General features: G+C 37.1%; 2 protein-coding genes and 1 non-coding gene across 3 annotated transcripts; 1 reads left to right on the plus strand and 2 right to left on the minus strand.

Moving 5' to 3' along the window:
• Positions 1 to 1,414: 1,414 nt before the first annotated feature.
• LOC113780746 lies at positions 1,415 to 2,599 on the minus strand. Its single transcript, XM_027326521.1, has one exon. The coding sequence runs from the start codon at positions 2,597 to 2,599 to the stop codon at positions 1,415 to 1,417; it is 1,185 nt and encodes a 394-aa protein (XP_027182322.1).
• Positions 2,600 to 2,998: 399 nt separating this feature from the next.
• On the minus strand, positions 2,999 to 12,101 carry LOC113780747 (carotenoid 9,10(9',10')-cleavage dioxygenase 1-like). The gene is made up of 15 exons (XM_027326522.1): positions 11,982 to 12,101; positions 11,755 to 11,886; positions 11,540 to 11,642; positions 9,627 to 9,886; positions 8,517 to 8,696; positions 8,342 to 8,420; positions 8,183 to 8,264; positions 8,027 to 8,089; positions 7,791 to 7,929; positions 7,309 to 7,627; positions 7,144 to 7,208; positions 6,887 to 7,027; positions 6,676 to 6,787; positions 3,258 to 3,396; positions 2,999 to 3,170 (listed from the first exon to the last, which is right to left on the minus strand). Exons 1-15 carry the CDS (start codon positions 12,099 to 12,101, stop codon positions 2,999 to 3,001), a joined length of 2,106 nt encoding a protein of 701 aa, XP_027182323.1.
• LOC113781782 lies at positions 3,219 to 3,325 on the plus strand. The gene has a single exon (XR_003469687.1). It is a non-coding gene; the product is annotated as a small nucleolar RNA R71 (small nucleolar RNA).
• Positions 12,102 to 20,755: the final 8,654 nt, after the last annotated feature.

Below are 20,755 nucleotides of genomic sequence, written 5' to 3' on the forward strand. Positions count from 1 at the left end.
AAAGGAAGAAACGTCTGCCAGAGCAAACTAAAAGTTCATCTAATCTATCACACGTGATTCTGGCTTTGTTTCTATTGGCCAATTCCCTCACAATAGCCGCCGAAAAGAAAGGTAAGCTTCAGAGTCCTTAAAGCTTTGTAGGATTAGAGTTTTTTATCCTCTACACCTCTGCGGCCCATGAGCCTTTTGATTTCCCAATTGCCCTCCTGCTGCTACCAATCCCGCGGGTTCGACTTTTAGGTGTATCTCCTCAATTCATGGCGTGGGCACGCCATGAATTAAAGAGTCTTCTGATAATTTGCTTTGCGAGAGCACTTTTTATACCAACCACCTACACTTTACACAAATACCAAATCTGAGCAGAATCTCAACACTTAGCACCGCAAGTAACCAAAATTAAGACAAAATAATAGCGCAAAAGGTGCCTAATAGTTACTCTATCACTAACCAATTAGAAATAACAAATGCTAGTCAAAAATACCCCAACCAGTACCACTAGTACACCCCATAGTAATGAAACGAGTCAATTGGCCATAGAATCCAAATCACTGGAAAACCCAACAGCACCAAACAATACCAAAAAGAAATTGGGAAGTGATTGTCAAATACCTCCACCGTAGACAGTGGCAAAACAATATCTCCAGAAGAGAATGATGGCGGTGAAGAGAAGGAGACAGAGGTGGTGGCGCGCGGCACGTGACGGCGGAGGCGTCGATGGCGCTCTATGGCGGTGGAGGGGGCGGCGAATTTGACTAAGAGAGAGAGGGAGAGATGGATGGCGAGGGAGAGGCGGAGGCATCGAGGAGAGCGAGAGAGCCGGTGGCGGAAGGCGGCGGGCACGAGTGGTTGAGGTGTCGGCGGCCAGTGTTGGTGGAAGATGAGGAGGCGGTGGCGTGAGTTTGAGATGTGGCCAAGAGGGGAAAGAAGAAACAGGGGAGAAAAAGGAAAGAAAAGAGAAAGAAAGAAAAAGAAAGGAAGAAAGAAAGAAAAGAAAAGAGAAAAAGAAAAATAAAATAGTTTTTGTTTTTTTTTCCATTTTTTTTTCATTTTTGAAGTTACGGCCAAACGAAATTTTTTTTTTGTATTTTTTAAATTCAAAATTTGAGATGAAAATGACCTCGAAATTTTTCAAGATTTGAATACCTACCTTTCCCGCGAACATGAGGCAGGCACGTCAAGAAGGCAAGAACCCTTCTGACCAAGCACCAGGAAGTCGCATCGTGCCACGTTGCATCATGTCAAACAGATACCTACTAATCATAAAAAAATGAAAATTTAAGCCAGAAATCTGTTAAACCCTATGAAAACATATTTAAGCCAACAAAAAAACTGAACAAACAACTAAAAGAAATTGGATTGCCTCCCAATAAACGCCTTTCTTTAACGTCTTTGGCTAGACGTTAAACACCACTCTTCAATCTGGATGTGATTCAATTTTCCTTGTAATCGGTGGCCCTTCTCTGGGATCCAAATAGCCATTGAGTGCAGCCTTCTTTCTTAATTTTCTGCTCATTTTCACTTCATAAATTGTTTTCATCCCCTGATACTTGTTCGCAGGAATTTTGAATTTACCCTTACAACCAAACTCAGAAAATTCTTGCACAGAGGGATTAGTAGCATGAATAGCAAACACAGAATGAGAGTTAACACGATGTTTTATTGTATTAAAAATATTAAAGTAGACTATTTCTCTATCGAATTTCATTGTGAGAGTACCCTTACTAATATCAATCTTAGTTTGGGCAGTACTCAAGAATGGCCTACCTAATAGCAAAGGTGAAGAGTCGGGGGAATGATCATCATCCATGTCGAATACATAAAAGTCATTTGGGAATACCATATCATTAATTTTGACCAACACATTTTCAACCAACCCATCAGGGTATGCATTAGTTCGGTCAGTTAGTTGAATTATTATCCCAATTTCTTTTAATGGACCTAGATTCAGAGAAGCATAGATAGATTTTGGTATTACATTGATCGATGCTCCTAGGTCTAACATGGCCTTTTCAATCTGGGTGTTACCTATCCTACAGGGAATAGTAAACATACTTGGGTCCCCACACTTCGGTGGGAGTTTCCTCTGTAGAATCACTGACACATTCTTCCCCACTATAACTCTTTCATCTTCCCTCAGTCTCATTCGATTGACGAACAGGTCCCTCAAAAACTTTGCGTACTTCGACATTTGTTTGATTGCGTCTAACAGGGGAATATGGATCTCTACCTTGCGGAACACCTCCAAGATCTCCTTCTCCTTATCCTGCTTTTTCGATTTCTCCAACCTGCTAGGAAAGGGAGGCGGATGAGTTTTGACCTCAACGATCGGGTCAGGGAGTACCACTGGATTTTTGCCATTACTCCCCTCCTTCTCAATCTCGTTCTCGATCTTTTCCTGATCCTTGTCCTTTGGAATCGTGAGTTCAGACCCCTGAATTTCCTTCCTGCTCTTTAGGGTCATCGCACTTACGTTCTTCAGGTTCAATTCAGGTTGAGACGGCAATTTACCTTGGACTTGGGATTCTAGGCAGTTAATTGCTATCGCAATCTGACTCATCTGACTCTGCATCGCTTGCATTTGTCCCGGTTGATTCCTCATATTTTATAGGTCAGAATCCGTTTTTTGTTGATTAGCAATTAATTGTTTCATTATCTCCTCCATGGACGGACTTGAGTTCGAAGGGAGTGGTGGCGGTCGAGGTTGATACTGTTGTTGATGCCCTTGCTGTTTATTTGGTGCAAAATTGAACTGCCTATTTCCTCCATAACTGAAATTAGAGTGATCTCTCCAACCTGAATTGTACGTATTCGAGTACGGGTCATAGTGTTTTCTTGGCGCGGGCGCGTGACCAGCCATGTTCACTTGCTCCGTACTTTCTTCTTGAATCATTGGGCACATCTTTGTAGAATGACCCATAGCAGTGCAAATTCCACACACCTTGGCTTGTGATGCATTTCCTACAGCCAATTGTCTAATAAAAGATGTTAGCTCCGTCAACTACTGCTGGATAGAAGATGTCCCTACCTCATTCACTTTGCGTGTCAGGACATCCTCCCTCGTACCAAACTGCTGCGAATTCTCGGTCATTCCTTCAATTAGCTCCCATGCTTCTCGAGGAGTCTTGTTCACCAATACCCCTCCACTTGCAACATCAATTATACTCCTGTCACTGAAGAGTAGCCCTTCGTAAAAATATTGTATGAGCAATTGTTCACTTATTTAGTGCTGAGGGCACTTGATGCACAATTTCTTGAACCTCTCCCAGTAATCATAGAGCAACTCTCCTGAATGCTGCTTGATACCACATATCTCCTTCCTTAGACTTGCAGCTCGAGACGCAGGAAAATATTTGTCCAAGAACTTTTTCTTCAGCTGGTCCCATGTGGTGATGCTACCTGGTGGTAGGTAGTACTGCTAGTCTTTTGCAGAGTCCTTCAAGGAGAAGGGGAATGCCCTCATTTTTATCTGTTCTTTTGTAATTCTCGGGGGTTTTATGCTGTTACAAACGACATCAAACTCTTGCAAGTGCTTATACGGCTCCTCAGCTGGTAAACCATGGAAAGATGGCAAGAGATGAATTAGACCAGATTTTAATTCAAATGGAGTGTTATCATTCAAACTTGGGAAAGTAATGCATAAAAGCTGCTAATTTAAATCAAGAGCAGCCAACTTCCTTAGTGTCCGTGCATTTGCCATAGTGACTTTCTCTTGGTCTGAATCACTCAAATTATCACGACACAAATTTATCGACTCCACCTCTAGGTTAAGTCCCTAAGGTGTAGCACTGGATTGCTCCTCTCTGAGCTGTCTAGTTTCTTTTCTAGTTCGGCGTGCAGTCTTCTTTATTTCAGGGTCGAAAATCAATTCGCTTATACGAGAAGAACGAGGCATACACTAGAAAAAATACCAGGAAATTAAAATAAAATAACACTTAAAAAGAAACAAATAATTAACGCCAATCCCCAGCAACGGCGCTAAAAATTGACAGGTTGTCGATGCCTGTGCAATAATAAAAATAAACCTAATTGTCAATTAAAATAACCAAAATTCGATTCCAAATACTGGAGTAGGGACTTTAGATGTGCAATGGGTTACTTGATTCACCCTATTTCCGAAGAGTTTCCTTGATCCAATATACCCGAGTGGGATGATTTTTTCACAAATAATTATTGATTTGTATAAAGGGCAAGTAGGGTCGTATTCTCTGGGATTGGGGATATTTCGTTTCTTTTCAAATCCACAGTAACAAGGGGGTGTTTTCATATAAATGATGACAATTAAAGGAATTCAAATAAAAATAAATAGCTAATTAGAAATTAAATGACAATTCACTAAAATTAGAGTAATAATAACTAAAAGTCTAGCCAAGAAATAACTTCAGTAATGGTTTACCTAATTGATCATCGATATAAAGGCAATTCCAATTATTTACTAATAAATAGGTTATAACTGTCAAACAAGCGATGACAGTCAACCCCTCCTTACTGTGTCGGTGATTATGGTACGCCCGTTAATCACTGCTCTAATTGAGAAATAATCCTAGGTACGCCCGTAAGATTTACTTTCCCAATTGCCTTACTTATTAGAGGAGCCCTATTTTAACCAAATAACGCACTATCAGGATTATTTTAAATTAGTCCGCGTATTCCCCCGATACAAACCCAATCATGTCAGTTGTCAATATTTCAAGACAATTAAACAATTACGGATTTAATGCCTAATTGACAATAGGTTACTAAATCAATTCACTATTCGGATCCAAGACAATCAATCAATTAAACAACCATAAGCACTGCAATCGGAAAATATGTAAATATCAATAAATAAGAGAAAAAGATAAAATTAAATCGATCTCACAATTTTTAAGCGAACAAAAGTTTCTATTGTTTCTTGACTAGAAAAAGGGGTTTAGTTCATCGTTGATGAGGGAACCCATACAAAACTGAAGTAATAGTCGCGGCCATTGTCTCGAAAATTGGGAGAATTCAATTTGCTTCAATCAGGAAAAGAAAAACAAAGCTATAGAGAGTGATTGCTTGTTTCTAATTGTCCCTGACGTACGCAGGGAGCACAACTACTAAAAGACGAAAAGAGGGAAAAGTAAAAAACCAAGTAAGAAAGTAATCTCCAGAGTTGTCTAATTGTCTGCTATCTAATATCTAGTTCCTATTGCTACTATGCGGCGTCCCCTCACGAGAGGAAGAAGACTCCAGCCTTTTCTTTTTTAATGCTGTCTTCGGCCAAATTACCAAGAAGGATCGCGTCTTGATATTCCAAAAATGTCCCTGGATGCCTGCTACTTGAACCCTTTCCCGATGATTGCCAAATTGGTACTTGTTATGGTATTTTCGTTCTACTCCCTGAAATAAATTCTAATTGCCAAAAGTGAGTAGAATCTAACAATTAATCCACATCGGGTCAGGTAATAGGGGAAATTAATAATAAAATAAATGATAAAATTGCAACCTGTCAAAAAGTCTCTGATACGAATAGTCTCGGCCGAGTCGACTCGAGTCATCCGAGTCAACTAGCAAATTTACATTTTACAGATTCTGTTTTGCTATTTTTTTAATTATTTTTATTTAGCATATTTTTTAATATTATTCACAATTTTTAGAATATTAAATGCTTCAAAATTTGCGTCTCGCCAAGACCGATATGGAACGGTTCGGACAGCGACCGCGACTTTGAACCACATATACAATTGTAGCACCCCAAAAGGTGTTCTTTTTAGCACTGTGTTGAACGTTGAAACAGCATCTACAAGTAAGATGTTCCGTCGTTAGCTGGGAAAAAACTATCTACTATTCATATTTTATAGTACGGTGAACGGTATCTCTGCCGATAGCCTCTAAACAAAAGAGGCTATTTACAACAAAGGAGGATAAGAGCCACAAATGATTTTTATGACTCCAGATAATCGCCACTCCCTTCACTTGTGCACTCAAAGGCATAAGACAGCGGCAATCTGTAATTGAAAAGCCTGTTCAAAACTGTCCTACAAATGAAGACTTTGATCTATCAAGCATGTTCCACAGTTCAATTCAGAAATTCAGATGCGTAGCCAGCTAATCTGGTGATAATAAGGTTTTGTCTGCAAAGGTTTTGTCTCCAAAGATGAGTACTGTCAAATGAACTGTCATCACCTTTGGTTGATTCAGTTAGACTATCAATTTTTCTTTTTCCCCTGAAAATTAAGAACATGTTTCTGGTTGTTCAAAGGATTAGTGGAGAGATGCCAGCTGCTTCAGCTGTTTATCTGGTACTGCATGTTAGAACTTGTAATTATATACATAGTTGTTGCTTTTTACATGTAAGTTTGAATGTGAACGGCCATCATCTGCTTCAGATTAAAGCAATAAAGAGCATATAAGAATAAAGAATACCACAAGGACAAAAATGAAGGAGGGCAACCATGCACATCTAACACCCTAGATAGCTCTGGATTGTTATTTCTTTCACATATTAGATCTGAAAACTAGATTTCAAACGAAAAATAGGTAAATATTTCAGAGAAGGAAGAACTTTTACACAAGAAAAGGAATATACCCTCTGCCTAAATGTCCATACAGAAACCTCGGTATTCCCTGAATGTGCAAACAAGCACGCCTCTAGAATTTAAATTTATGCAATATATAACTCCACATTGATCTCACGTCAAAGATGTTGCTAGCCTTGTGAACATAATGCCAGAAAAGCTCCATGAAAACCATACGGCACTCTACTTGGAAGCATGATCTTGGCAATTGGTTCACTTGCAAACTTCTTGGCATCAATGACATAGACCTGGATAGAGGGCATGGCAGTTGTAAAACTTATTGCTAAGGAATCAATAGACAATACCTTCTACACACTCTCTACCTTAGTAAATGTTATATAACTTGCCTGAGATATATTAGTCCGTTCGTTGTGTACAAATGCGATGATCCAACCATCATCCTCTTCAACACCAACAGAGTTAGGGACAAAGGTGGCTCCTGAACAAAATGTGTTTTCTTGAAACTTGTGACGCTCAACCTTCATGAACTCTTCAGGCTGGTAATCCAACTAGAATCAATGATTTTGGTATTTCAGAAAACAATAAGGGAAGGGGAATTCGAAACTTCAAGAAAAGCACAGAAGAATAGCAGAGGAAACAGTACCAGTGAAAGGTCAAATGCTTTCTCTTCAAAATAAAGCTTTGCAAGTCCACCATATTTTGCCATCCCTGAGAATTTCAATCACCCAGTCGATTTTAATTAAGAAAGCTCTTGGCAGAGTGCAAGACTTGCGTCTAGACTCTACAGAGATGGCAGTTACATGGGTACCTGAGTTTGAGCTTGCCGCAGAATCAACAACCTGTGTGTATCCATATTTATTTTTAACACCAGTAAATTTCTCATTTATAACAGGGAATTCCATAGAAAACTGTGTCCCAGTAAGATATCTTCCTTTCACCTCTCCAGATTCAATGTTCAATCTCCACTCATAAACACGACTAAAAAATGCTCCATCCTGTAAATCTTTCTGAGATGTATCCACTGACCTTATATGCTTAAAACCTCTGGAAAACCACTCAAATTTGTTAGAACCAAATTCAGGTCCTGGTATAATTGATCCACGAGCTCTGCACGCCATCACTACAATCTGCTCAGTGCAATAATAACTTCAAAAATGTGTCAATTGTTAGTTGTTACAACGATGAGGTAGCTTTCAATTTAAGGACTGGTACATGTGCACCAAAAACAGAAACAAATTATCTTTTCAGGTAAAAATTAGCTTGATTATTTGATGCAGAATCAATAATTACCTCATCACCATCCTCGAAACAATTAATCATGTGAAGTGCAGCGCATGGTTCCACCTCAAACCACCTGATGGACTTAGCATCTCCATAACGAGGCATTACTCCAATTCTTGCATATCCTTCTGTCTCATACCTTATTAGTCTACAAAGCCAACAAATGAAAGAGATGACTGGAACATATTCCAAAATCTGATCTAGATTCATTAAAAGACACGAATATTGATCTAAGGAGTACATACGAGCCACCAGTCATCAGTCGATTCATGTCTATAGTTAGTGGAAAATCCATGATCACATTATAGCTGCAAAATGAGTTGAAACTTATGAAGATAGTGTCTTAATTAAATTAGTTATTTTGGACTAACACATGCTCCGACTAGATTAAGATAGACTACCTTTCTGTAACTCCTATGTCATGGCAAAGAGTGCACCTTTTTAGTTCAAGGTCCACTTGATGTTTCATTTTCCTCCCGTCAGCTGTCCAGGGATGAAAAGGTCTCAGCCAGCGGCTATTGTTGGAGGCTAATCAGTGATAAAATGCAACAAAACCTTACCTGATAGGACTCCCAGCTTCATATATGGTCTTTGTGCACTAACCCCAAACACTACAAGTTCTCCTGTTAATAAAACTTTCTGCATCCCTTAGCAAGCATGAAAAACTCGTATCAGTTCATATATGTAAGTTACCATAGTGATGACATTCACGATACATGTGAATTGTTTGAGTACCTTGGGGTGGCTAGTAAAGGGTCCATCCCAAGCTCCATGAAGATCCCATTTTCCTGTAGTTTCAAGTGTCTTGATGTCAATTTCTTGAGGTGCATGATTCTCAGCAATCGCATAGAATCTCCCAGAATGCTCAAAAACGTTGGTATTGCTAAGGAATTTGTCAACAGTGCCAAATCTCAACTGTGACGAGAAACATAAACTCAAGTTGTCAGCAAAGTGACTACAACAGCGTTGTGTAGAAAGTCTAGGGACTCAATTGTTTCAACAGTCAGGGATTAAAAGGGATTACCTATCCTGTTATTAATCTTGGGACTAATTAGTTCAATCATTATCGTTATTGTGCTAATTTGGACGGAGTTATTGTTTTCTTGATTAATGTTCTAGACTGGCAGATTTTCTGTAGTTTCCTGGTGCAAATAAGGTACTAATTTGGATAAGGAAACAAGCATCTTAATCAGGAAGTGGATTCAAACAAATTTGATGAAGAATTTAATATTCAAACAATTTAATGAACAATATTTTAAAAAGTACCAATCTCGGGTGCTTTTTTGGTAATCTAATATGCATATTCCAAAATTGTCGCCGCCCTTCTACTTAAGGATAAGACACTTCATAAACAAGGCATAAATAAACAGGTGGCTTGAGGATTGCCCCCTCCTAAATTCGTAACTATTCTGGAGCCTTAATTATCCCGTCCCTTCCTCCAATCATGTGTCTTCATTATGCTGATGTAGAAAGCAAAATCATATGATATTCTTTCCTGTGATGTGATGTGCAATCTTAGAAATTCAATAGCTAAATTGACACCCAAAAAAAAAAAATTCAATGGGTAAAATGGAAAATGAGACTTTAGTCTGATGAATGCAATTTAGCCCCCTAGTCTTCAGTCATATACTATAATGATCCAAGAAACTTTTTGACTCGAGAAAAAATTTTATGAAATAATCATTCCATGCAATAATTAACAACTACAGTAATACTGGCTGTGTTAGTCAGCTGTAGCTGGCACACGTTTTAATCATAAGTACACTTATTAATCATCAGGTAACTAAAATATGATCCCACATTATTATTTAATAAATCAAGTGAATTTTAATAATGCCAGCCTACCAAATTCAGCATAAGAGCAGAAAAAACAGCTGGTGAATCTCCTTCGATTGCTGGAAGGAAAGCAGGCTTTCTTCTTGCTATTTCATATTTGAATGTATCTGATTGGACATATCTGTTTTTGTATGAAATGGTCCTGGTGCCACTGCTCAGTTTATTAAAATATATTGCATGAAGCATTCCTTCTCCTTCTATCCATGTATGGCTTGATTTTCCAAACATAGAAATTGCTGATTTGTATCCTCCAAAAAGTGGGTTCGGTCCTGCAAATTCATAGATTTCAGTCTGGAATTATTAAGTTGGCAATTGACTAATTGGAAATGCGACAAACATTTATTTGGTATGCAGTTTCTGTCCATATTAGCCAATCTTACATCGTAAAATACAGAAATATAATTCCGTGGTCAATTATTTACATATCGAAACATATTTCAGAAGCAAACGAAATTACTTTGTAGGAAACAGTCTAACAGAATAAATTATGTATAATTACATTGCAATCATCTAAGCCCTTGCACAAAAATCAAAATTTTTTTGGATGCATGGCCTAGATCCTACCCCCGTTTTTTTTTTTTTTGAAAGACTGGACCCTACCTATTGAAATCTAGTGGGCTGCATAAGCTGGATGTTAAATCAATTAATTTGGCACTATGCCAACCATCATGAAAGGATATATTATGCCTTAGTGCCCGCTTATGTTAATTTCTTACAATCCTGATACCACTACACTCAATCCAGAAGTTACACAAATATCACGAAAAAGATCAAGAATAGGAGGTTATAATGGGCAAGGGAATACTTCTTGATTTCTCTTAATTTTTTCAAATTTTGAAAAATGTGTTATAAAGATAAAAGTAATAATAAATAACTAGAATAAAGAGGGTAAAAGAATTCAACCTTGTAACACAATTTATTTTGAGCTAATTGTAACACAAGTTCTCAACCTTGACTTCTAATTCAAGACACTCCCATCCCGTAATTCAGAAATCAAGAATCATTTGAGCTCTTGATCATACGGCCAGGCCAACATCATGTTTCAACAACTTAGTTCCACTAGTTTTCATAAATCTCTTGGTTAGGTTTAGAGAATATCCTCGATATTGAATAAGCTCCTAAAGTGGACGGCATCCAAAGACAGTAGTACAACAAGAAAACTCAAAGGCTACAACTAGAAGTATAATTTTCTTTCTGGAGGACGCCATTACTTCCAACAGCAACATGGCTGATGGCAAATCGAATTTCCAAGAATGGAAGCTAATAGAAGAACTGGGCTCATGAAGATTTTGAGGATGACCATTTGTACAGTGTCATCGTCAAACAGTGACTGATCAAGTAAAGTTTGATCGAGCACAAAGAGATAGTTCTTTCTTTTTCTCTCGTATTTGAAAATAACAACGGTCATATAGCAAGTAGAGCAAGTAGGAAATTCATACAAGAGTAGGCCAAAAAAACCTACTAATGCCCTACAAATAATTAAAAGTAGGAAAGTATTGTTATTCTTAGGAAAAAAGAAAAAAAGAAAAAAAAAACCACCAATGTCCTACAACTCTTTTAAAGCATTGGGTTTGTGCTTCCAACCGTCACTAAAGTGATGAAATATGTATGTTAAGTATTTTTTTGTGATACTATTGATACACATGTATATTGATTTTCTACAAATTATCGAGTTACAAAAAAATTGTTTTAAAACCCAATATAAAAAAGTATTTATAAATCAACAAAGTCAATCAACTTTTTTGTAGAAATCGGATACCTAATATTGAAATATGAGATTTAGAGATTCTGAGCTCAAATCCTTTCCAATCAGGGAAAAATAAAACTAATAATGAAATGTATCTTTGGCCAGTGTAGGCACGTGCCATGAACCTGACTAAGGATCGCCAGTCACATCAGAGGCCGGTGCGAAATATACGTACCGTTCCTGATGTAAACTCCGTCGGGAAAATCGTCTGGAATAATCCCTTCTATATCCGCAACATGAATAGCCCCTTCCAACTCTTCTACCGGAGCAAAATTTGCCTGCACCCATCATTTTTCTGGTTAATTATCATGTGCTTATTGTTCGTATATTAAGCGTTCCTGGATGCATATCGGATTTATGCCCCGGGAAAAATAAAATGGAGGCATGTACCTGAGACGGGAGCAATGGCTGATCAACAAAATCAAACGCCAAGTCAACAAATGCATCTATCAGTTCCACCGTATTCTTCTTGATTGTTTCATGTACCCCGGTTAAGATTTTCTCCAGCTTTCTCGGCAGTGGCTTTACCAATGGCGACAATTTACGGGTTAAGGAACATTCGAAAAAAAATGAAAAGAGATAAAGAAACGACACCAGAAATAGAGGGAGAAAATTACCTTGGATGGAAATGGAAGAAAGGTTCCAATAAAGCTGGAGAAATCATATTTTACAGGGAGAGAAGGCCTCTGTGATGAGCTAGAGCTACACACCGGAAATGAATAATTGCATGTATACATCTGTTTGCTGGGACTGTTAAATTCAGTTTTATCTACAGAAGAAATTCAGCTGAATGTTGACCATCATGTTGATTAACTTGGAAACAGCCATGTTGAAAGTGCATCTTCATAGGCAAATTGATCAAGGTTTTCTTTGCTTCCGACATCTTGGAAACAGTTATATTGAAGTGGATTTTGGCTGCATTATGCTTAGTGGAAGCTATATTTAAATTTGGAATATTCCTAATAGAGCCATTTTCTAGATAAATTAATACAATAAGAATTAGGCTTTGTCAATGTTATGCCATTGTTATCGTCTGATCTTGTTCAAGGTTGATGAGAACTCTATTTTCTATCAAAAAAAAAAAAAATGATGCAGCCAGCAGGAAACGTACCAATATTTCCTAGAGTCTATTTAATATTCTTTTCCATTCCAGGAATTTTAAGACTCAATCTAATTAGTAGACCAAATCGTTTGATTTTTAGCGAATTGCCTTGATTTAGTGATCAAAATTAAGACTGCAGAATTTAGAAATTTTGAGTTCAATTTTCATTATGTCTGAATTTCATGTCTCACTATTTATTGGTTTATTTGTAGTGTTCTTGAGTTGTAACTGTCATCATCTAAAGTTAGTTTTCGGATTGTATTGCTCTAACAATTGTGAGTTTGTTGTTATCTTATAACAAAAGAACCAAAAAATAAAACAAAATACTGGTTAACTTCAAATGGCTATGTGTACGTAGCTCTGGTCAAATTAAGAAGATGACTTGTATAGAAATACTATCCATCCATTTCTATTATTGGTTCGAAAAAAAAAAAAAACTAGCCTGTTCTCTCTAATTCGTCCGGTTTTTCCCTTGATACTGTCTCCTTAGACACATAACTCACAGAATGACAAGTTTTGTGCTCAAATGGACATACAAAAAATAACACAAACAGATATAGTTTAAGGATTAATTTTTTTACATTGAAAATGTATATAGTAACAAGTCTAAATGCATACTAAGTAATCAAAATTAGAATTTAAATTGTTAATGTGGCGTTGTCCCACATCGGCTTTTGTATAAGGGAATCTTTCCCTTAACTGCCTATAAATATAGTGGACCTGTGATGGGGTTAAGTGCACCAAAACCAAGAGAGCATTAGTGGGCTATTTGGACCTTTGGGTTATTAAACCTTTTGTTTAGTTAAATAATTTTGGGCTCTCTTGTGTTTTTAGTATTAGGTGTTTTGGACCTAGGAACACTTTCTTAAGGTATCTTTTGTACTCTCTTCTTCATAGTAGAAATATTGCTCCTCCTTTGCCCGTGGACGTAGGTCAATTTGACCGAACCACGTAAATTCTTGTGTTCCTGTACTTATTTTTACTTTGTTATTTGTCTTTTGGGGTTGCCACAAATCCTTTCGTCAAATTCCTGGAGCCAGACCTAACAAACTGGTATCAGAGCTTCTTCGGAGGCTTTGGATTTTATGACAACAATGACAATAACAAAGACTGTCGTCGAGAAATTCGACAGGAATGTCAACTTTGGGATGTGGCAACTCAAGATGGAGGCCATTTTGATTCAAGACGGAGTTGATCTAGCGATACACGGAATTGAGAAAAAGCCAAAAAATGTGACAGAAGCAAATTTTGCTGAGATGGATAAGAAGGCAAGGTCCAGTATTATCTTAAATCTCTCTTATGAGGTTTTGCGGGAGGTAGCCATTGAGATTTCGGCAAAGGCCATGTGGGACAAACTTAAGGTCTTGTACATGAAGAAAACAGTTGAGAATCTTTATTTAAAGCAAAGTTTGTATATGTTTTGCATGACTGAAAATACATCTATACTCTCACATCTTGATAAATTTGATTCCATTATTATGGATTTGGAGAATATAGATTCGAAAATTGGTGATGAGGATTAGGCCCTGTTACTTTTGTGTTCCCTTCCCCAATCTTTTAAACATTTTCGCGATACTATGATTTATGGAAAAGAAACAATTTCGTATCGGGAAATTAAATCTGCATTAAAATCTAAGGAGCAGATAGACAGGGATATTACTGGGGATTTTAGTGGAGGTCAGGCAGAAGGTCTGGTTGTTAGGGGTAGAACTGAGAGAAGAAAATTTGACAGTAGTAGATCTAAATCTAGATCTAAATCCAGACATAAAAATGTGGAGTGCAATTATTGTCATAAAATGGGGCACATTAAGGCAGATTGTTTCAAATTGAAAAATAGATTGAAACAAAAGGGGAAACCTGGTGAGAAAAATATTGAGACTGCTGAAACTGGTGTTGCAGCTGATGAGAATGAATGAAGTATTTTTTTTGTGACTGATGATAGGACAGGGTCTAAAAATGAATGGATTTTAGATTCGGGGTGCTCTTATCACATGTGTCCCAATAGGGATTTATTTTCCACTTATGAATCTTACAATGGTGGAATTGTTTTGATGGGCAATAATGCCGCTTGCAATGTTATTGGTAAGGGTACGATTCGAATTAAAATGCATGATAGTATTGTGAGGACGCTCACTAATGTTAGACATGTTCCTAATTTGAAAAAAAATCTCATCTCTTTGAGCACCCAAGAGGCTCTTGGATGCAAATACACAAGTGAAAATGGCGTTATGAACGTTTCTAAAGGTGCTCTCGTTGTAATGAAAACTTGCAGGGTTGGTAGTTTATATGTTTTGCAGGGATCTACTGTCACAGGTTCGGTTGCAGTTTCGTCATCATCATGTTTGTCTGATTCTGACATCACCAAATTGTGGCATATGCGTTTGGGACATATGAGCAAGAAAGACTTGGGCATACTAATTAAGCAAAAGGGGACTTCTTTGCGGTCAGAGTACTGGATCACTGGAATTCTGTGAACATTGTATCTTTGGAAAGCAAAAAAGAGTTTGCTTCAGTTCTCCAGTAATCCATAAGACGAAAGGTACTCTTGATTATATTCATTCAGATTTATGGGGTCCATCTCGTGTTCCGTCTAAGGGTGGTGCCAGGTATATGTTGACTTTCATTGATGATTATTCAAGGAAAGTTTGGGTTTATTTTCTTAAACATAAAAATGATGTTTACCTCACTTTCAAGCAATGAAAAGTTTTGATTGAGAAACAGACAGGTAAACAAATCAAGCGGCTTAGAACAGATAATGGCATGAAATTTTGTAAAAGAGAATTTGATGAATTTTGCAAGAATGAAGGAATTGTTCGGCATCACACTGTCAGGATGACGCCTCAATAAAACGGTGTGGCTGAACGTATGAACAAAACACTTTTGGAGAGAGCGAGGTGCATGATCTCTAACGCAGGGTTGGCAAAGGATTTTTGGGTTGAGGCAATTTCTATGGCCTATTATATTGTCAACCGTGCTCCTTCTGCTACTCTTAATTTTAAAACTCCTGAGAAAGTTTGGTCAGGTACTCCTGCTGATTATTCTGATTTTAAAATTTTTGGGTGTCCAGTATACATGCATGTAAATGATGAAAAATTGGAATCTCGAACTAAAAAGTGTATTTTCCTTGGATATGCTTCTGGGGTGAAAGGATACAGATTATGGTATCCTGATCCTAAATTTTCAAAATTTATAATCAGTAGAGATGTTATTTTTGATGAATTCTCTATGTTATCTTCCAAGAAGGAGTCTTCTAGTTCTTGTCAAACAGATGATAGTATGCAGAATCAGGTGGAGCTTGAGATTGGTAGTTCTGATCCTTTTATTCAGCAAGTGCCAGTACATGCATCTGAATCTACTGATGAAAATAATTCAGAAGAGGAAGAATATTCCATTGCCAGAGATAGACCAAGGAGGGATATTCGACCACCACAAAGATATGTAAATTTGGTTGCATATGCTTTGTCTATCGCAGAAGAAACTGATGTAGTTGATGAGCCTACTACTTATTCAGATGCGATTTCTTGTGATGATTCTGCCAAGTGGTTGGTTGCGATGAATGAAGAAATTGAATCTCTCCATCAAAATGGAACTTGGGTTCTTGTGATGCCGCCTCCAGGTAAGAAAATCGTTGGATGCAAATGGGTTTTCAAGAAGAAAGAAGGTATTCCAGAAATTGAAGATGCAAGGTACAAAGCACGTTTGGTTGCAAAAGGCTATAGTCAGGTACAAGATGTTGATTTTAATGAAGTATTTTCACCTGTTGTTAAGCATAGCTCTATTGTGTTTTGCTTGCTTTAGTTGCCATGTATGATTTGGAGTTAGAGCAGTTTGATGTTAAGACAACTTTCTTACATGGTGAACTTGAAGAAAAAATTTATATGAAACAATCTCCAGGATTTGAAATTGAAGAAAAGGAAGACCATGTTTGTTTGTTAAAGAAATCCTTATATGGATTGAAACAATCTCCAAGACAGTGGTATAAGAGGTTTGACACTTTTATGTTGAGTCATGGTTATTCAAGGAGCATGTATGATAGTTGTATTTACTTCCGAAAGTTAGATAATGGTTCTTTTATTTATTTGCTGCTTTATGTTGATGACATGCTCATTGCTGCAAAGAGTTTGTCAGAAATTCACACTTTGAAGTTGCAGTTAAGCAGTGAATTTGACATGAAATATTTGGGAGCAGCTAAGAAAATTATTGGCATGGAGATCAAAAGAGACCGAGGAGCTGGAAAATTATTCTTGACTCAAGAAAATTATCTTGGCTTGAAAGATGCAAAACCTGTGACTACTTCTCTTGCTAGTCATGTTCGACTATCTGCTGCTCAGTCACCACAGTCAGTTGAAAAGGAAGAGTATATGGCACGGGTTCCTTATTCCAACGCAGTTGGTAGCATTATGTATGCAATGGTTTGTACTCGTCCAGATATTGCACAATGACAGGTGCCGAACCTGTGCAATAATAATTACTAAAAAGTCCTAATTACTACCTCAATTAAATAATTATAGAACAAATCCAAGTACTGGAGCAGGGACCCTAGGTGTGCAATGGGTTACTTGATTCATCCTGTTCCCGAAGAGTTTGCTTGATCCGATATACCGGATTTGTCTATAAAAATACTAATTTTGCGTACAATGGCAAGTAGGGTCGATTCCACAGGGAGCAGGTAGGAAATTATTTCTTTCCAAATTAGTAGAACGAAATTGGGGGATTTTCAATGGGAGGCAAACAAAAATAAAATAAAATAAAACAAACAAAATTCAAAACTAACTCACAAAGCACAATTCACTAAAAATAGCAATTAATAAAAGTTCTACCCAAAGGATCAACTGCTCAGGCACGGTCCAATTAAATGCTCATCGATGCAAAGATATTTCATCCATTTTTCACTAGGTTGGTTATAGTTATCAATAAGCTCTGACAACCAGTTCTTCCTTACCTTTTCGACAGTCAAGGTACGACCATTGACTGCTTCCCTAACCAGATAACAACCCTAGGTACGACCATAGGAATTTAATTACCCAATTGCATTAAAGTTAAAAGAACCCAACCCTAACCAATAAACACGCTAAGAGGGTTTATTTAAACTAGATCCTGCGTTTCCCCATCATAAAACCAATTATTGCCACGGGGTGTTAACTAAATGAATAATTACGGATTCTATTTAATTAACGTGGCAGTAGACTATTAAATTAAATCAAATACCCGGCCGTTGATATTCAATTAATAAAATACCCATGAACAATTAATTCAGGAAACGCACGAATAGCAATTAATTGGAGGAAATAATGAAGATTCGGTTAGATCTCACAGATATTATGGACCGCGCCTTCGCGTCGACCTTTGGGTAGAGGAGGAAATTAGCCGCTCCTCATCGTGTCAATCCCGCATGATTTAATTGAATTCATTCAATTAATTGCCGAAGAATTGGAAAAGATGAATTAACGAAGGAACGGCTGAAAAACCTTCGCTTCCCTTTGTTGGGTTTCGCGTTCGTACCCCTGGAGCGAAAGTAGAAGCAAAAGTCGAATAGGAAAAATTGTACAGAATCCGAAAGCAAAAGCTACAGCAGAGGAGAAAGTCTCCAATGTCTGACCCAGAGCCGCCGAAGAAACAAAAGAAAAGTAAAAGCGTCTGACAAATCTCGGAAAAGAAGACTAAAGCTAAGGTCTTGATCCCCTCATTCTGAATCTCCTTTTTCTTTTTATATGTAGCGCCGCCCAAGAGAAGTCAAGAAGAAAACAAACGTCTGGCCCAATTGATTGCACAAAAGCTAGCTTTTGGAGTTTTAATCCCATGCTCCTCGCAGTTCACGTGGACCGCAGTCCGGCTTTCGGTTTCGTCCACCTTCCAAGGCGTGGCCACGCTCTGAAATGCAAGGTCTTCTGGAATTTTTCCTTGCGAGATCATTTTTTATGCCGGCCACCTACAATTCACACAAATGTCGAATATGAGTGAAACTCCAGTTCTTAGCACCGTGAATAGTCAAAATTAGGACAAAATAACAGTCCAAAATACGCCAAATAACCGTTCTATCACACAAGCAGACAGTGTGGTTAGCAGGTATATGTTATGTCCTGGAAAAGCACATTGGCAGGCTGTGAAATGGATTCTCAGATACTTGCGAGGGACTTCAAATTGTAGTTTGGAAGAAATAATAAAACTTTGGTTGATTTTGTAGACTCTGACTATGTTGGGGATCTTGACAGGAGAAGATCACTTTCAGGTTACGTATTTTGCATTGGCGGTTGTGCAGTTAATTGGAAAGCTACTTTACAACCCGTTGTAGCTTTATCTACTATGGAGGCAGAATATATGGCCATGACTGAGGCAATCAAAGAAGCCTTGTGGTTGAAGAGTCTGTTTGGTGAATTTAGTCTGCATCAAGGTGTTACTACTATTTACTGTGATAGTCAAAGTGCCATTCATTTGACTAAAGACCAGATGTATCATGAGAGGACGAAACACATTGATGTGAAATTTCATTTCATTTGAGATACTATTGCTAAGGGAAAAGTCCTTGTTTAGAAAATCAGTACCAAGGAGAATCTTGCTGACATGTTCACGAAACCTCTTCCAGTTTACAAGTTCAAACAATGCTTGAATTGGGTTGGTATTCGTTGTTGGTGATTTAAACCCATTGGGGCTTATGTGGAGAAGGTGGAGCAGTTTTGTTGTTATTGATGTTAGGGACACACCAAGGTGGAGATTTGTTAATGTGGCGTTATCCCACATCTGCTTTTGTATAAGGGAATCTTTCCCTTAGCTGCCTATAAATATAGTGGGCCTGTGATGGGGTTAAGTGCACTAAAACCAAGAGAGCATTAATGAGTTATTTGGAGCTTTGGCTCATTAAGTTTTTTGTTTAGTTAAATACTTTTGGGCTCTCTTGTGTTTTTAGTATTAGGTGTTTTGGGTTTAGGAACACTTTCTTAAGGCATCTTTTGTACTCTCTTCTTCATAGTAGAAATATTGCTCCTTCTCTGCCCGTGGACGTAGGTCAATTTGACCGAACCACGTAAATTCTTGTGTTCCTGTTTTTACTTATTTCTGCTTTGTTATTTGTCTTTTGGGGTTGCCACAAATCCTTTCGTCAAATTCTTGGGGCCAGACCTAACATAAACTTCAAATTTTATACATATGAAACTTGTTATTGTATATACTATTAGTACAGGGAAGACTAATGTAGATACATACTATTTAATTTTTTTTTTCATTGAAAATGTATACAGTAACAAGTCTAAATGCATACTAAGTAATCAAAAATAGAATTTAAACTTCAAATTTTATACATATGAAACTTGTTATTGTATATACTATTAGTACAGGAAAGACTGATGTATATATTAAATCTCTCACATTTTATATTTGATTTATTTTCTGCGTGAAATCTATGATTTTTTTTAGGAGTATGCAAGCGGTACTGTGGTTATATATGAAGTGGATGACAATTTGAACCTACGAACCAAGTTAATTTGTATAGTCTTTCCTTCCAAAAGTTTTGAATTAAATTGTCTTTTCATTGAATTACTTTTTTCTTGGATTTGCTGTGATTTTTCTTTTTCCTTTTTAATTTTATATGGAATTGAATTGATGCCGAGACTGGCTTCAAAACCCCAATTCAGGATAACTATGTACCCGTCTTCCAAGATTTCAAAACATGCATATATTTTACTGAGGAACTTCGTAGGGAATGTTTTAGATTTCGCCTTTGAACTTTGGTCAATTATACGGACATGTTGCCCAAGATAAGAAAACATTACTTAAATTTCAGAGGCAAGAAATAAAAGAGATTTAAAATGTTACTTATGAATAAGTCTTAAGCAAATACTGCAAAAACCACCAAGATCAAACCCAAATTTTTGAAAGGAAAATGATACAGTGCCGATCGTTTTCATAACTTGTGAATATTTTACATTAAAATACTGGTACAACCGGTTAATAGTGGACCCCACATCCAAGATTAGTATATTTAGCTACAATTGCACTACTGTTCATTCAAGTTTCCAATATTCAAAGTAACATCAGATGATAATATGGTAACTTTGGTAATAAAATTGGTAAATTATAAGTGTGATAAGAAATTTACTCTTTAAATATTGAATGTTTCTACTTCTCCAATGAAACTTACTACTTTATTTCAAATAATTACTACTTCTCCAACAAAATTATAATTAGTAAGTTTAATTCAAATAATGGTAAGTTTTGTTGAAAAATAATAAGTTTTACAAATAAAATGGTAAATAGGTGAATTGTTCAAACTTACTACTTTATTTCACAAACTTA

The sequence above is a fragment of the Coffea eugenioides genome, chromosome 8 (genome assembly GCF_003713205.1).
Source record: "Coffea eugenioides isolate CCC68of chromosome 8, Ceug_1.0, whole genome shotgun sequence".
Taxonomy (NCBI): domain Eukaryota; kingdom Viridiplantae; phylum Streptophyta; class Magnoliopsida; order Gentianales; family Rubiaceae; genus Coffea; species Coffea eugenioides.